A 15,427-nucleotide genomic window follows, 5' to 3' on the forward strand; every position below is an offset into this window, starting at 1 on the left:
ACGCGGGGGGCGGCGGTGACGCGCCCCAGTTCTGCTGCAGCAGAGGCTCACACCTTGCGCCCTTGTTGCTATTCTTTGATTACCTTTGGTTCTCATACCTGATTCCAATTATCGATTTAGGGACGCTGGACCTTTGACCAACAGGACTCTCTCTGTCAAGGGCTGGGGCTAGGGCAGTCCCGCCTGGTGGGCGGAGGTGGTCCCCTTTGCTGCAGATGCCTCAGGGGATGGCCGTTGTGGGAAGCAGAGAGGGAGTTCATTTCCACTCCCCCCACCTATTATGGTGTTTTTGTTTTTGTTTTTGGGGGGTTTTTGCTTTGTTTTTATTTTTTGGGGTTTTTTTGTTTTTGGGGTTTTTTGTTTTTTGGTTTTTTTGTTTTTTGGTTTTGTTTTTTTGGGGGGGATTTTTGCTATTGAAATTTTTAGCATAGCTAATTTATTGGGAGCTCATGGGGAGGAAGCAAGGTAATTGTCTATTAGAAGATAGGATCCACCTATCTGTCCCCTTCCCCTCCATGGGATTATTCCTTTTAGAGTAACTTCCCACTTCTGTTTTTGTTTTTGTTTTTTTTTTTTGGAGGGGCCTCCGATTTTTACGATCTCCTCAGGGCAGAGTTAAATGCACTCGAGCTTCTCCCTCCCTGGTCTAGGGTGGAGATGACTTGAGATTCTGGGAGCCTCAGCTGCCCTTTAGGAAGCTGCCACATCCCCTTTCCACCTGACAGAAACCCCTTGGTCAAACTGTACCTTGTCTTCTTATTCCATCCATGAATAGAAACGCTATCAGTCAACGATCCCCCGGACGTTCTGGACAGGCAGAAATGCCTTGCTGCCTTGGCGTCCCTCCGACACGCCAAGTGGTTCCAGGTTTGCATTTTGTTCTTCTATTTGTCTTTTGGTAGAGAATTCCTAAGTTTTAACTTGGCTAACTTTCACCATAAAGTTTCGGTAACATTGAAGACCGCCGTGCCGAACTTAGCACCTGCTGGCGTGCAGTTGCTAACGGAGCGCGCTTAGACAAATTTGACGTCCCCAAAGGAGGCTTGTGACTGAGTAGGTGGGCTGCTGCTGCTTTGTGCCAAGAGTAACATTGTTCTTGTCCACCCGGTGAAACCTCTGCTGACCATACACTTGATGGTCTTGACCGTTCACCGTTTACCCTTGACAAAGTAGCACCCTGAGACTTGTGTTTTTCATGTTTGCCTTGTATTTAAGGGAGGTTCCTTGGTGTAAAGAGCCTGTGCTTTGTTCTCTAGGCCAGAGCCAACGGGCTGAAGTCGTGTGTCATTGTCATCCGGGTCCTGAGGGACCTGTGTACCCGCGTGCCCACCTGGGGTCCCCTCAGAGGATGGGTAAGGCACCTTATAGCTGTGGACACTTGGAGTTTGTGTGTGTAGAGATTTCTCCCATATTCCAGGAATATGTTACAGTAACTGGACCGGAGTGGCCCTCTGGGCCGTGGCCACTGCATCCCTTATTAGCCATTTATTGAGAACTACTTTGTGCCACACCTCGGGCAAGGGGTGAGAGCTAGACCAGGATGTCCGTCCCCACCCCCCACCGCCCGCCATGATGGACACGTAGCTCAGCCTAGGGAAGGGCGCTGGCCAGGTAGCACATTTACTGTGAAGAAGCATTTTTATAGCTTCTCGTGGATGCTGGTCAGCAGAGTGGGGCCCATAGGTAGGCCAATTCTGGCCAGCTGCCTGTCTGTCAACAGCCCACAGTTAAGATTGGTTTTTGTATTTTGAAGTGGCTGCGTAATAAATGTATAAGTATCTAGGTAACAGTTTCTGCTTTGCCTCTTGGCTCACACAGTCTGACAGATTCGGTGTTCATCCTTTTAAGGAAAAGTCACCAAGCCGGGCTCTAGTTGTCCTGACTTTGGTTCATCCTTATCTTGTGATCTTTGAGGGCTTTGACCACCCCCAACTTGTGAAATTGGAGGGCTTAGACACCCCTTCCCCCAAAAAAACATACCCAGTGACAACTCCTCAGCGTCGGCTGATCGCTTCCTGGACAGTGGTGCTAACTGTCCCTCTTGCCTTTCAGCCCCTTGAGCTTCTCTGTGAGAAATCCATCGGCACAGCCAACAGACCAATGGGTGCCGGCGAGGCCCTGCGGAGAGTGCTGGAGTGCCTGGCGTCGGGGATCGTGATGCCAGGTTGGGGCCTTGTGCTTTGCAGGTTGCAGGGAAAGGACAGGGATTGAGGCCCCGAGGCCACTTCCTGGTGGTTCCCCTGACCGGGTTAGGGCAGCAGCAGCCCCGTGTCCCCCTAGGGCCGAAGCATGCGACTCCCCTCTTGCACCATCATATCCAGCCCTGTGCCGGCTCCGCAGCTGTGACTCAGGGCGGATCCGGGGCGATGGTGACCCACTCCCACGCGAGCTCCTTGCTCTGAGACACGTGAATTATTTCTCTCACGGGCTGGACGCCGAGTGGGTCACCGAGCTCAGCGTGTTTTCCAGAGCTGGGTGTGGATGGGGCGTGGGGGGTAACGCACCTGGTCCCCTCAGCCAGCACAACTCTTCCGAGATGCTAAAAGATAATCCTCTGCATATCTTCCTTGTTTCCTGCCTTCAGATGGTTCTGGCATTTATGACCCTTGTGAAAAAGAAGCCACTGATGCTATTGGGCATCTAGACAGACAGCAACGGGAAGATATCACACAGAGTGCGCAGGTATAGTCATCGCCATTGCCAACGTGAGCCCTTACCCAGTCTGTAATCACTGGCTTCCAGTTCCGTTACTGGGTATTCTCAGGGTAGCCACTGGACATGTAGGCTCAGGTTGGGGACCGAAGGAGAAGGGATTGTGCCTGATACAGGGCGCCCCAATCTGGGCTGCTTCTTTCCCTTGGCGCCACGCGTGGTTGTCTCCTGTTCCTTCAGCCTGCTCGAGTGCTATTTTTGAACACCGAGTTCAGCGGGGAGATGTATTTACTGTGTGCACTGCTCCAGGGTCCTTCCCTTGCAGGCCCACCACGTGGCTCCGTGTGGCAACCAGTCCCCAGGTTGGGGTCTCCTGTATTCCTCTTGAGGGGGGTGGTCACAGGCAGGCCTTCCCCCACAGCAAGGTTGGCCCCTGGCAGTCAGGCCCTCCTCTGGCTGTTGGGGGACCCCTTGCTGTTGTAGGGGAGACCGTTAGCAATCCCCTCAGCTCCCACCCATTCCAGAAGGCATTAGCGAGCACACACACCTTGGTGGGGAGCACAGGGCGGCTGAGTCAGGTCCTCTTCCCCTTCTCCAGCATGCTCTGCGACTTGCTGCGTTTGGCCAGCTCCATAAAGTTCTGGGTATGGACCCTCTGCCTTCTAAGATGCCCAAGAAACCAAAGAATGAAAACCCAGTGGACTACACAGGTAAGCTCGCCCCGGGGGCCTGGCCCCAGCTTGCTGGCGTTGGCGTGATCTGCTGGCAGGAGCATGGGAGGGAGTCTCAGCCTTCTCTGTTGTGATCTCTTCCTTCAGTTCAAATCCCCCCCAGCACCACCTATGCCATTACGCCCATGAAACGCCCGATGGAAGAAGATGGGGAGGAGAAGTCTCCCAGTAAAAAGAAGAAGAAGATTCAGAAGAAAGGTACTGGTGTTTGTTTCTAGTCCGTAGCGTGTCTTCAGGCTCAATTAAGTCCCAAAGTGGTGAGATGCTTGCTTTTTGCCTTAGTTTTCTCAGGCAGGATAGGGCAACCGTCTTTGACGGACTATAGTGTGGGTCTGGCACGCAGGTGGGGTGGACGTGCTGGGAGCAGCGTGGGGCAGGCTTCCAGGCTGCCGTGCTGTGCCCTGCCGTGCCGCGCCGCAGGAGCGGGTTCGGGGTGATTCCTCCCCCCAGCCCGGGGAACGCCGACTGATGGTCTGGAACCCTGCTGGTGTTCTGTCTCTGCAGAGGAGAAGGCAGAGCCTCCCCAAGCTATGAACGCACTCATGAGACTCAACCAGCTGAAGCCGGGGCTGCAGTATAAGCTGGTTTCCCAGACCGGCCCGGTCCACGCCCCCATCTTTACCATGTCTGTGGAGGTGGATGGCAATTCATTTGAGGCCTCTGGGCCATCCAAGAAGACCGCCAAGCTGCACGTGGCCGTTAAGGTAAGCATGGGTGGAGTCAGGCACTGCGTGCTCGTTCACCGTGCAGCAAAGTGCTTGTGCATTAGAGCTCCTGTCGAGCAGTCCTGGGCCATAGAAACCCTCAGTGTGGACAACACCGGGCTTAGGGAGGGCGTGTGAACATGGAGATAAGTAGTTTTTAAATGTTTTCCAAGTCACAAGTGGAAGGATAGCTTCATCATTGTGGTTGACAGGCAGAGAGTCCCTGAATGTAGCTGGGCGTCAGGGATCTGGGGGGTGGGGGACAGCCTCCGATTGCTGGTTCCGGATCCGGGGAGGGGGCGGGGTCTGCGTAGATGACCCTGGTGCTTGAGTCCCTATCCCTAACTGGTGAGTCTCGTGGTTGTCCCTCTGACAGGTGTTACAGGACATGGGCCTACCTACCGGCGCAGAAGGCAGAGACTCTAGCAAGGGGGAGGACTCCGCTGAAGAGACGGAAGCAAAGCCGGCCGTGCTGGCCCCTCCGCCTGTGGTGGAAGCTGCTTCGACCCCCAGCACTGCCTTCCCCTCCGATCCCACCGCCGAGGTGAGCACGTGGTGGGGGCCGGCATGCCCGACGGAATGCCGCGGGCAGCTCTGTGTCCTGTGAGCCAGCGTGGTTGCTGGTTCTCGTTACTTCGCCCGCAACGGTAGCTTCCAGTCCAGGGGCCTACACAGGGAGCCGGGGGTGAGCCTTTGAGCCGCCACCACAAGGGCCCCTGCTGATGCCGACCCAGCCCCCGGGGCTGCAGTGGGGTGGTCGTCAGCCGAAGTCAGGCCATTCCCCAGAGATAGGGTGCCCGTGGAGGTGGTGGCATTGCTGGACGCCCTCCGTTGACTTCCGGAGGCCGAGAGGCGAGGGAAGTGCGTGACAGCAGGGAAGGCAGAGCGGAGGGCCTTCGTCCTGTCAGGGGCAGCTGCCCTCCTCCACGGGCCGGAACGCCCTTAGCTGAGTGTTTTGGTTTTCTTTTCTGCTTTCCCTGAGAACGTAAAACAGCAGGGGCCGATCCTGACCAAGCATGGCAAGAACCCTGTTATGGAACTTAACGAAAAGAGGCGTGGCCTCAAGTACGAGCTCATCTCTGAGACCGGGGGCAGCCACGACAAGCGCTTTGTCATGGAGGTGAGCAGTCAGCTCCCCAGGAGTTAACTCCTGCTTCGGGGGGGAGGCACGGGGCCATTCTGACACGCGTCTGTTCTTCCCAGGTCGAGGTGGATGGACAGAAATTTCAGGGTGCTGGCTCGAACAAAAAGGTGGCAAAAGCATATGCCGCTCTTGCTGCACTAGAAAAGCTGTTCCCAGATGCTCCTCTCGCCCTGGAGGCCAACAAGAAGAAGAGAGCCCCTGTGCCCGTCAGGGGGGGACCGAAATTTGCTGCTAAGGTAAGCGGTCGGCCTCGTCGTCTCTGGCCTTAGCCCGAGTTCTGCGGTCGGAGTGCGAGGTGAACGCCGCCCGTCTCTGTTCTCTCCCCACAGCCACATAACCCTGGGTTTGGCATGGGAGGCCCCATGCACAACGAAGTGCCCCCGCCCCCGAACCTTCGAGGGCGGGGAAGAGGAGGGAACATCCGAGGTCGAGGTCGAGGGAGAGGATTTGGTGGCGCCAACCATGGAGGCTACATGAATGCTGGTGAGGAGCCTGGCCTTGTGTCGTCCCCGCGGACCCCACTGGCTCCCTGGAGCACGTGGGGCCCTGGGTTTGGGCCGAGACGGTGGGAGAGGCAGGGGCAGGGCAGACTCATCTGCCACCCCCGTGACCCTGTGTGTTCCTTTCCAGGCGCTGGGTATGGCAGCTACGGGTACGGAGGCAACTCGGCGACAGCAGGCTACAGTAAGTGTGTGTTTCTCTTTGTCTGAGGTTGGGGAGAAGCTACAGCTCAGCTCCCACGCCTGAGTTAGGAGAGGGCGGCCCACCAGCAGCAGCCTCCCTGAGGTTGAGTGGCCCACAGCTTTTCTCAGTAATTAGAGCAGATGGTCCTCCAGCCCTGTGCTGCAGAAGTGTAATTTGTGCTTTAAATGTTGACACACGCATTTGTGTGCCTTGAAATTTCCTTAAGAGTCAGAATTTTAAATTTCTCTGCTTTAAGCCATGTGAAGCACCAGTCCTGTGATGATGCTTTTCCTGACAGTGCACAGCTCTTGTCTTGAGAAGGAGCCTTCATTGGGGGGTTACAGGAGCAGAGAAATCTAAAACATGAATTTCAAATGTGGCGCTCTGTGCCATTTTTCAAAAGAATTCTAATTTTTTTTCTCTGCTCTGTCTCCCCCTTTTGTAGGTGACTTTTTCACAGACTGCTACGGCTATCATGATTTTGGGTCTTCCTAGAGCATCTAAAAGTATTGCACACAAAATCAACTTTTTACTCCAATTTTCTCGAACTCCAAAACCCAAAGTGTCCGTGCTGTGCCCCTGTGCTTCACTGGGTTTCTCAACCGTGGCTTGTCACCGCAGCTTGTCTGAAACTCTTAGCCTGCAGAATTTAAGACAATGGCAGTTTTTATCGTGATTTGCCTTTGAACTTGGTCATATTGAAGTTCACAATAAGTGGAAAGCAATTTTCAGAGAACGCATTTTTGTGCAGAATTGCACAGAATTCTAGAGTCAGCGTTGGTCAGCATCAAGGCAAAAGCCCACCTTTGCTTTTTATGGAAAGCATTACTTTATTTAAGAGACAGATAATGATGCATTTTAATCTACCTTTGTCTTAATTTACAGCAGGTTTTGTATGAATTTTTAACCTTTTAACAAATTCCCACATCTGGTTGATGCCTTTGACAGTAATGAAAACGATTTTATCACATCTGAATCCAGAGCAACTGTTTTTTTTTTTTCCTTCCTTTTTTTAAATAAGCTTGTAAAACGTTGGGAACATTGGGAATTGTACATTGTGCTAAGTTAACCTCTCCCGCCTTTTGTAAATGCTCTGGTGGGTTCTTGTTTGGGGGTGTGGTATTTTGTGGCTGGTTTAGTTAGAGGTGAACTCTCAAAGGTATCAAAACTGTGCTTCCATTATTAGTGCAGGAAACAGACAGGCTTTAAGGGAGAGAGAACGTGGAATTTTGCAAGTCCTGATCACAGCTGCAAATGCATGGGATTCTAGAATTTATTTGTTATAGTGGGGCTTCAAAATAATTAAGCAGAAAGACTTAATATGTAGCCCAATTCTCCAGTGAGGAGCCGGCCTCACAGGGTCCGTGCTGCTGGGTGTGCAGCTATGATAGATTCCAGAAGGCCTGGAATCTTCTGCCCTCTCACCTTAGGGTGCAGGCTGGGGTTTCTAACTTTTCCCAGTGGTAGGCCCTTCTGGAAAGAGCACGGATGAGCTCTGGTCAACAGCAGTCCTGTGCGGCAAAGCCTGTCTTTGCGTTGACTTGCAAGATTTTGCGTTTCTTGAGGCAAAAAATGGTCAAAACAGTTACTATATAATTTGTTCCCAGAGGTTTGAAACATTCAGTGAAACTTTTTAAAACTTTGCATGATGTATTTTTTTTTTTTAGAAAGTTATTGTTTGAGAATAATGTCTTTTTATACCAGGAAATAGTTATCCTGAAATGACGTTGAAAACTTCTCCTTCCCTTTATTTTTTTTTAATCAATACATGTTAAAGTAACAAGTCCTCAGTACTCGGCGTCTTCATTCATTCCTGTGCTTGAGGAGGGGCGCTGAGGTGCTCAGTTCAGGCCTTGGGGCGGCTGAGGTGGCGGGGTTCTGAGAGGGGGTCTGAGGCGGACCTCCTGTCCTCCAGCCCCCTTGCCAGGCCTTCGCATGTGTGCGCTCTCGCATTGTGGACTATGTCTCTCTCCTTGGTGTTTTGGCTTTTTGATGGGGGCGGGTGGAGGGGTGGAGGAGGCCGCCTGAAGCGAATAAACTGATGTAACAGATCAGTTTTATCCAAATTACTGTTCAACAGCCCAGGACCTGGCAGTGTGGGGTGCACATCTCCCGCAGGTGCGAGGCAATCGATGACGCCCAAATTCACGCTGCCCAGAAGGCAGGGGGACCCTTGGTGCTAAACATGGGAAGGAAGTTCGGGCTGTGTGGGAGGATCCCTCCCCCTGCCGCCCACCCCGGGCACAGCGGGGTAGCTCCCGGCTGTCTGTAGACAAGAGGCGGCACCAACCAGCAAAGGTGTGCCCACAGGCCCCGTACCTGCTCCAGGAGCCAGGAGCCCCACTGCCCACGTGTGAGCGCTGGGGATTGCTTTGCTGGGCTTGAGAGCCCTCACGTGGCCCGGCCTCCCCTTCCTCCCACCTCTGCTTAGCTGACCCATCCCCCATCGGTCCACCTGAGTGTCTGGTGGGGGCAGGGTGCGGACATACCTGTTCTCGTGGGATGGGACCGACACGTAGGGCCAGAGGGAGGGTCTTGCTGTGACATTCTCAGTTTCAGGGTCTGAGAATGTGGCGGCCTCCCTGCACGCTTGTCAATTCACGCTCGGTCCGCCTGCCCCTGGCAGCTGTGCTGGGAACAGAGGGGCCCTCTGGGGGGGCTGTCTGTGGCTGTAGCTGGAGGCCTGGCTCGGATGTTCAGACCCCAGCTTCTTAGCCAGCCTCCTTTCCCGCCATGAGAATCACTCCTTAAGTCCTACCTTTGCTCAGGTCACACCGGGGAGATGCCCCAGGTCACTTGACTGACTCTCCGTTTACTCCTCCAAGAGCCATGTCAGACCAGCTGTTCGTCCGGGAATGACACCCGTTTCCGGGGCCTTGTCAGAGAGCCATCTCTCGGGGTTCCCGCAGGCCTGTGACTGCAGAGCCTCTTCCCAGCACAGCAGGGGGGGATGGTGGGGGTGGCCAGCTGCTTCTCTGGGGCTTTGCTTTCCCTGTCACCGTTGGGGACATTTGGGTAACAGTTGGCTAGTCTTGAATGTCATCTCGCGCTCAGAGCTCATCTCATTGTAATGTTGACATCCGCTGCGAAAGCTGCTGTGGGCGCGCTGTCCTGCTGCTGCTTGGCAAGGATCCATTGTTGTCATCAGCTGCTGGGGGAGTGGCGCTGAAGGCTGGACCCATCCAGACCGGGCTGCTCGAAGGACTGGAGCCACAGCTCCTCGCTCTCCTGCCTCTGTCCCTCCGCCCCGGCCTGGGCCGCGGGCTTGTGGGTCAGCCTTCAGGACCCACAGCTGCCACCCTCCCTGTCTCCCCCCCAAACCCGTGTCCCCCACCCTCCGCCTGACCCGCTGCCTTCCTGTTTAGGTCAGTTCTACAGCAACGGAGGGCATTCAGGGAATGCCGGTGGTGGCGGCGGCGGGGGCGGTGGTGGCTCCTCTGGCTACGGCTCCTACTACCAAGGCGACAACTACAACTCACCAGTGCCCCCGAAACACGCTGGGAAGAAGCAGCCCCATGGGGGCCAGCAGAAGCCCTCCTACGGCTCAGGCTACCAGTCCCACCAAGGCCAGCAGCAGTCCTACAGCCAGGGCCAGTACGGCAACTATGGCCCCCCACAGGGCAAGCAGAAGGGCTATAACCATGGACAAGGCAACTACTCCTCCTACTCGAACTCCTACAGCTCCCCCGGGGGCGGGGGCGGATCAGACTACAGCTACGAGAGCAAATTCAGTGAGTTGGCTTCCAGGGCCCCGAGGCCTGGCCGGGGTCCAGGCCAGCGGCGCATCCCGTGGAGTGGCAGAAGCCCAGCCGTTGCCCTGACCTCTTGCTGAGGGACTGGAAGGAAGCCGGGCGGGCTTTAGGAAAATCCTGGAGGCAGAGTTCCCCTGGCCCAGATCCTCGCTGTTCCCTTCCTGTCGCTTTCTCTGAAAGCAGGACTAGGAGAGACCCCTGTGCCAAGGAAGCCTGTGGGTTGAGGCTGGGGCACGAGGGTGGAGTTCGAGTCTTGGCCAGCTGCTGTGAAGGGACCTCTAGAGATGGGCTCTGGAGACAGCATTGCCTCCAGCCCCCAAGGAGCCCGAGTCACTTTTCCGCTCTGCCTGGGCCTCCGCCTCCTGCACGCCCCCCGCAGTTCACAGCTGAGCTGGTGGCCAAGCTAGGAAGGCGTAGGTGTGCGCTTGTCTTCTGTGTTGGGATACTGGTCCGCAGGCAGGCCAGGGACTTTAAAGAAGCCGTGCTCTCTGTGGGGGGCCAAGGGACACTGAGTGCCTGGTGACAGCTGGGTGGGAGGAAAGGGAGCTGTTGTGTGGTTCCTGACTTGCTGGGAAGCTTGGGTTGGAGGAGAAAGTGGGAAGGCAGGATGCACCTGGGCCTCCAGGCTTGGTGAGCAGGCTGACCCAGGGCACAGTGGCCTTGCAGGGTTACAGCTGGCCCTTGGCAGTTCTCAGTCCAACTGGCGTGTGCCAGATTGAAGCAGACGGGACAGGGAGATTTGTAAAGGCCTGTGGTTTTAACCTGGGGCCTGCCACTTCCAGGGCCGTAGTATGAGAACCTTGGACCACCCCCCAGCTGTGCCTTTGCCAAGGCCCCTTAACCACACTATCTTCTCTCCCCCAGACTACAGTGGTAGTGGAGGCCGGAGCGGCGGGAACAGCTACGGCTCAGGCGGGTCGTCCTACAACCCAGGGTCACACGGGGGCTACGGCGGCGGTTCTGGGGGCGGCTCCTCATACCAAGGCAAACAAGGTGGGCCTGGATCAGCAGGTGGTGCAGTGCGGGGGCGGAGGGGGGAGGTCCGGTGATGAAGGGCACCGCCTGGCGTGGGCAGGTGGGTAGCATAGGCGGGGCTGTGGTGGCACCTGCCATCTGGCTTCTGTGTGGGGGAACAGGAAGGGAGACGGGGGCACACAGGCTTAGGCATACCTCCCCCTTCTTGGCTTTTTAGAAGCCAGATGTCCAGATGCTGCTCTGGTCTTAGGGAAAATGTTCTGTATGGAAGGATGCTGGCAACACTAAGGCCCGGACAGTCTGTTGTGTGGTCTCTGGTTTGGGAGGCTCAGGCACAGCCTTGGGCTTGGGCAGCCCCCAGAGAGTGCTCCTGCTGCCGCAGTCTGTACAGGACAGATCCCCACTGCTTGCTTACGAACCAGGTCTGGTGGCCGCCTCACAGGGTGTTGGTGACTGCCAGCCCCGATGACCCAGGAAAGGCAGTGAGCGAGAGGCCGTGCCCGTATTGCTTCCTGCTGTGGTCTCACCAATGGACACGATGTGGACACAACGCGGCTCGGGTGCTGGCCGTGGTTCTGAGCTCTGCTCACAGGGCAGGGCCCGTGCCCCTCACCTCTAACTCACCCCTCTCTTCCCCAGGAGGCTACTCGTCACAATCAAACTACAACTCCCCGGGGTCCGGCCAGAATTACAGCGGCCCTCCCAGCTCCTACCAGTCCTCACAGGGCGGCTACGGCAGAAACGCAGACCACAGCATGAACTACCAGTATAGATAAAGCCCCCCGAGGGGTGAAGATTTGTACCTTCTGCACTTACCCCTCGTTGTAAGATTCAGTTTTATGCATCACAGTTAACATGTCAGCTGGCCCCTCCAGGCCCCCTCCGCCCCAACCTGTCCACGTTGCCGTGTCGTGAGGTGCAGCTGGTCACCCCTGTGGCCCGTCCTGTGACCCATATTTAGCCGTGTTTGGGACTTCCGTGTCTTCAATGGTTTGTTAGTTGCCATCACAACTTTGTCCGAGTAGAGTTTTGAGTTCTTGCAGTTCTGTATCCCTCTGTCTATTTACGGTTGGTGTTCGTGTTAACTCAGTTTGTCTTTAAATAGCTACAGAAGGGATACATCATCTGTTAATGCTTTTGTGAAGTGAGTTAAACGAGCTTTCTGTATTTTAATGCTTTAGTGTTTCAGTTTTATAAGTGAAGATTTTATTTTAAAAACCAGTGGGAAAGAGTGGGGTTTTTTTTGTATGTCTGGATCATTCAGGCAGTACATCTGAATTAAGCTGAATGTAGACAAATAAAGAAAAAGAAACTCTGTGCCTGTCGTAGGCCTGGGTGTCTGACCCACCAGCAGTGTGAAGGGCAGGTTCCTCCACTGTTCCCAGCACGGGAAGGCAGGGCGGGGGTAGCAGGGGAGTCCCCTGTCACCAAAAGGTCCAGCTCCAGGCCTCTAGATGCCTGTAGTCCAAGGTTGGCTGGGGCCAGCGAGCCGGTTACGTGGGACTTCGTATTCCTGGTGTCCCAGGGGGCTCCTGGTGGTGTGCAGAGTGGCTTATGAGCGGCCCACGCTGGTGTTCGGGGATTTGATCACACAATTCCGCATGCTTGTTTTTCTGCTCCGTGAATTCTGGTGTTGTTTTAAGTGCAGTTTCAAGTCACCATGGAATGAAATGTCCTAGGTTTGGTATGTGTAACCTGACTGAAAAAGGCCAATTGAATTTAGCTAAAGCACCCCAGGATCTGGGGAACCCAGCCATAGAACCTTCTACATCAGGATGGCGTGGTTCTGTGTCTCGGACAGCGGCACCTTCCTCCCTGGTGCCGCCCCCGCCCAGAGGCTCAGAGTGCGCCTGAGTGGTTGGGGCTCTTTGTCGAAGCCCAGCCCCGTTCTAGCAGGTTTCCCTGGAGCGATGCTTCTCAATCCCAGGCAGTTTTGCCTTGTATGGGGGACATAGTCACCCAGTGGGCAGAGACCAAGGATGCTACTGACTGTTCTATACGGAAGTGTCAGCTAGCTACGAGGAGGTGGAGGAACCTGCGGTGAGAGCAGTGCTTTCCAGCTTCAGCCCTGTCCCAGGGGGAGGGGACCCTGACTGCCTTTGCCCGGGCTTCAGCTCTTTCTCGGCAGAGCCTTATGGCTGAGCCCTGGGGCTGCATTTCTGCAGGGACCCTTCTCTTGCCGTCTCTCTGCCATCTCTCAGACCAGGCTCATTTGAATTCTGAACCCTGAGGAGTCCCTCGGCCTCTTGTGCTTGGTTAGCCATAAGCTTTGGAAGAAGATCAAAGTTTTTGTGCCTCAGAACTCTTCAGCTGAGTCAGAAAATCCAGTGTTCCTTCAAAGGATGAAGCTCTGCTTTGGAGAGGTGGGAGAAAGGTGTTCTGCGCTAGACAAAAGAAAACACGGGAAGAATTTTGCCTTCGCTGGAGCAGAGGAGGACCCGGGGTGGTCCAGCTCGAGGAGAGGGGGGGATGGTGTGATGCCCGCCCAAGTTGTGGTCCGCGGCGCGAGCATCCGGGTCAGCCTGCCGCAAGTTGGCATCCCTTGAGTGTGTGTGTGCACTAGTGGAGAGGAGGCAGACCTGAGAGGTGGTCCCCACCCAAACTTTGATGAGATGTGACATCTGTGACCCATTGTCTCTCTTAGACACTTCCAGGGGGCTGGGACAAAGAGCTCCTTGTGATCAGTAGGACCTTGTGTTGAAATGAGATGTGGACTGTGGTTGGTGCCTGTAGCACCCAGAAACCCACAGAAGGGAAGGCCCCGCCGCCCCACCTCCCAAATGCCTTCAAACTGTGGGCCTGTGTTCTCCGCACGCATCTCTCACCGCCATCCTGAAGTTTCTGAACACTGGCCCTTCACAAGGGCAGGAATCTCAAGGCCATGGAAAAAACTCCCAGGCCATCTGAAGGTGGAGGCCTCAGGGAGCTGTGACTTGGTGCAATGCTCCTATTGTGAAAAAGGGCAGATCCTTGGGTGGCTTGTCTTGGATGGATGGCCTGTCCCTGGGCCTGGCCTGAGCACTCCCCAAGGCAGGCCAAGTTGTGTTGACATGAGCGACATTCGTTTCCAAGAACAGCAGTATGGGAGAAGTAGGATCTTTCCGTGTTTCTGCCAGCTTCTTGTGACTTTGGGTGTTCCTGCGCTCCTGACAGCCTTCCCCCAGGCTCCGCCCCCCTCACAGGACCTCCCTGTGAGCCTCCGTGTCTCAGATCTCCTCTCTTATAAGGACACAGGTCACTGGATTTCAGCCCCACCCTAACCCAGGGTGAGCACAGCCCGAGATCCTTCACGGTCACGGTTAACAGCAGTTAGGACGTGGATGTACATTTTTGAGGGACACCAGCCCAGTAAAGAATTGGGTGAAGGCTTTACCCGGTGTTGCCAGCACAGCCCTGGGAGGTTGTCGGCCACCGCCAGGATCATGTGGTCAGCACAGCAGGGACCTGTCCCAAGGCGACAGCTCACGAGCGCACATACCCCCTGGCACCCTCACAGGGACCTCGTGGGTGCTAATGGCACTGTGATGCAGCTGGCCAGCAACACTTTCACAGCCCACAAGACCTGCTATCCCCGGAAGCTGGGTTCGGGAAAGTGTGGCCAGCACTGAGCATGGACGAGGCCTGGGTGCCAGTGTGGCACTCCTTCAGAGCTGACCGAGGCCTTTCTGGGCCTGTGGCCCTCTACACACAGGAAGCCATCCTGGAGGAGGTTCTCACTGAGGTGCTTCTCCAGGGCCGCCTGGGCCAGGGACACGGCGGGCAACAGAGAGAAGCTTCAGCCTGCGTGCTACCAGAGGAGGGTGTCCTGCATCTTTCAGTCGTGAGCAGAGATCGCCAGGATCCTCAGCGGGAAGAGCCACTGGTCCACAGGCTTACTCAGCAAGCTGATCCGGGTAGGGTACTTAACTTGGTGTATAGACCACGAGGGTCAGTGACCCAGGACTGGACACTACCCCAGAGGGTCTGGGAGCCTTTAGAGGCAGGAGGGAGAAAGGCCTCATGCCTGAGGGAACAGCTGGACATGTTGGGGGCGGGGCTGAGATGACATCAGAGGGGCAGGGCCTTGCAGGGAATTTCAACTGATCCTGTGGGGGAGGTGTGCGGTGGTTGAGACCTAGGGACCAAAAGGGGCCCCTCAGCAGTAATGGGACACAGATTCAGGATTTCCACCTTTTCTACATCGAGCAGAATCACTAGGGTACTGGTGGTGTCCCTGTGGGCTGGGGTCCGGTCTGACCTGGAAGTCGACACCCAGTTGCTTCCACTTCGGCAGGGAAACGTCCCTCTGACCCCTGACCATTCTTGAGTAGTCAGCAAGGCCTGTCCCACCCCGGAGGACTGACCTGGTCCTCCCGGCCTGGCCTTTTGCAGCTGGGCTCAGCCTCAGGATTCAGTCTGCAGGTGTGAGCCCCACACGGTCTGTGCCCTTTGCAAATCCATCCGGAGACTTCTGGACACGATTATGGGCCACACACCAGCGAGCCTTCTTGGCCTGGATGCTCATTCTAACCCATCCCAGAATAAATGGAAACTTCATATGTTCATTGTTTCATTCACTCCACATGTATTTATTGGGTGGTGTGTATGCATTAGTCCTGTACGGGGTGCTGGAAGTGTGAACCTGGGTCCTGCGCTCATGGAGCTTCTAGGTTCCAAGAGGGCCCTGGCCCAGCTTGTGCAGGGAGTGTCAGGGAAGGCTTTCTGTGTTTCAAAAAAGACAGGACAGTTAAATTGGAACCAGAAGGTGTGTTAGGGAGGGTGAGCCCAGGTTATGGGTGCATGGGG

General features: G+C 55.5%; 1 protein-coding gene across 4 annotated transcripts in view; it reads left to right on the top strand.

The window, feature by feature from the left end:
* Positions 1-15,179, top strand: part of ILF3 (interleukin enhancer binding factor 3) — a 30,801-nt gene extending 15,622 nt beyond the window's left edge. Inside the window, exons 6-20 of one of the 4 annotated variants that reach the window (XM_032311128.1) lie at positions 776-867; positions 1,257-1,352; positions 2,053-2,164; positions 2,585-2,682; positions 3,251-3,362; positions 3,471-3,581; positions 3,888-4,087; positions 4,464-4,631; positions 5,070-5,207; positions 5,291-5,467; positions 5,561-5,714; positions 5,862-5,915; positions 9,281-9,646; positions 10,532-10,660; positions 11,282-15,179. In XM_032311128.1, the coding sequence (XP_032167019.1) occupies positions 776-867; positions 1,257-1,352; positions 2,053-2,164; positions 2,585-2,682; positions 3,251-3,362; positions 3,471-3,581; positions 3,888-4,087; positions 4,464-4,631; positions 5,070-5,207; positions 5,291-5,467; positions 5,561-5,714; positions 5,862-5,915; positions 9,281-9,646; positions 10,532-10,660; positions 11,282-11,418 (2,144 nt within the window). In that variant the 3' untranslated portion in view covers positions 11,419-15,179. Of the gene's footprint in view, positions 1-775; positions 868-1,256; positions 1,353-2,052; positions 2,165-2,584; positions 2,683-3,250; positions 3,363-3,470; positions 3,582-3,887; positions 4,088-4,463; positions 4,632-5,069; positions 5,208-5,290; positions 5,468-5,560; positions 5,715-5,861; positions 5,916-6,360; positions 7,702-9,280; positions 9,647-10,531; positions 10,661-11,281 lie in introns of those variants that run through there. The other 3 variants (XM_032311138.1, XM_032311147.1, XM_032311154.1) reach the window with 3 other exon arrangements.
* Positions 15,180-15,427: the final 248 nt, after the last annotated feature.

This window comes from Mustela erminea, chromosome 1, assembly GCF_009829155.1.
Source record: "Mustela erminea isolate mMusErm1 chromosome 1, mMusErm1.Pri, whole genome shotgun sequence".
NCBI classification, from domain to species: Eukaryota; Metazoa; Chordata; class Mammalia; order Carnivora; family Mustelidae; genus Mustela; species Mustela erminea.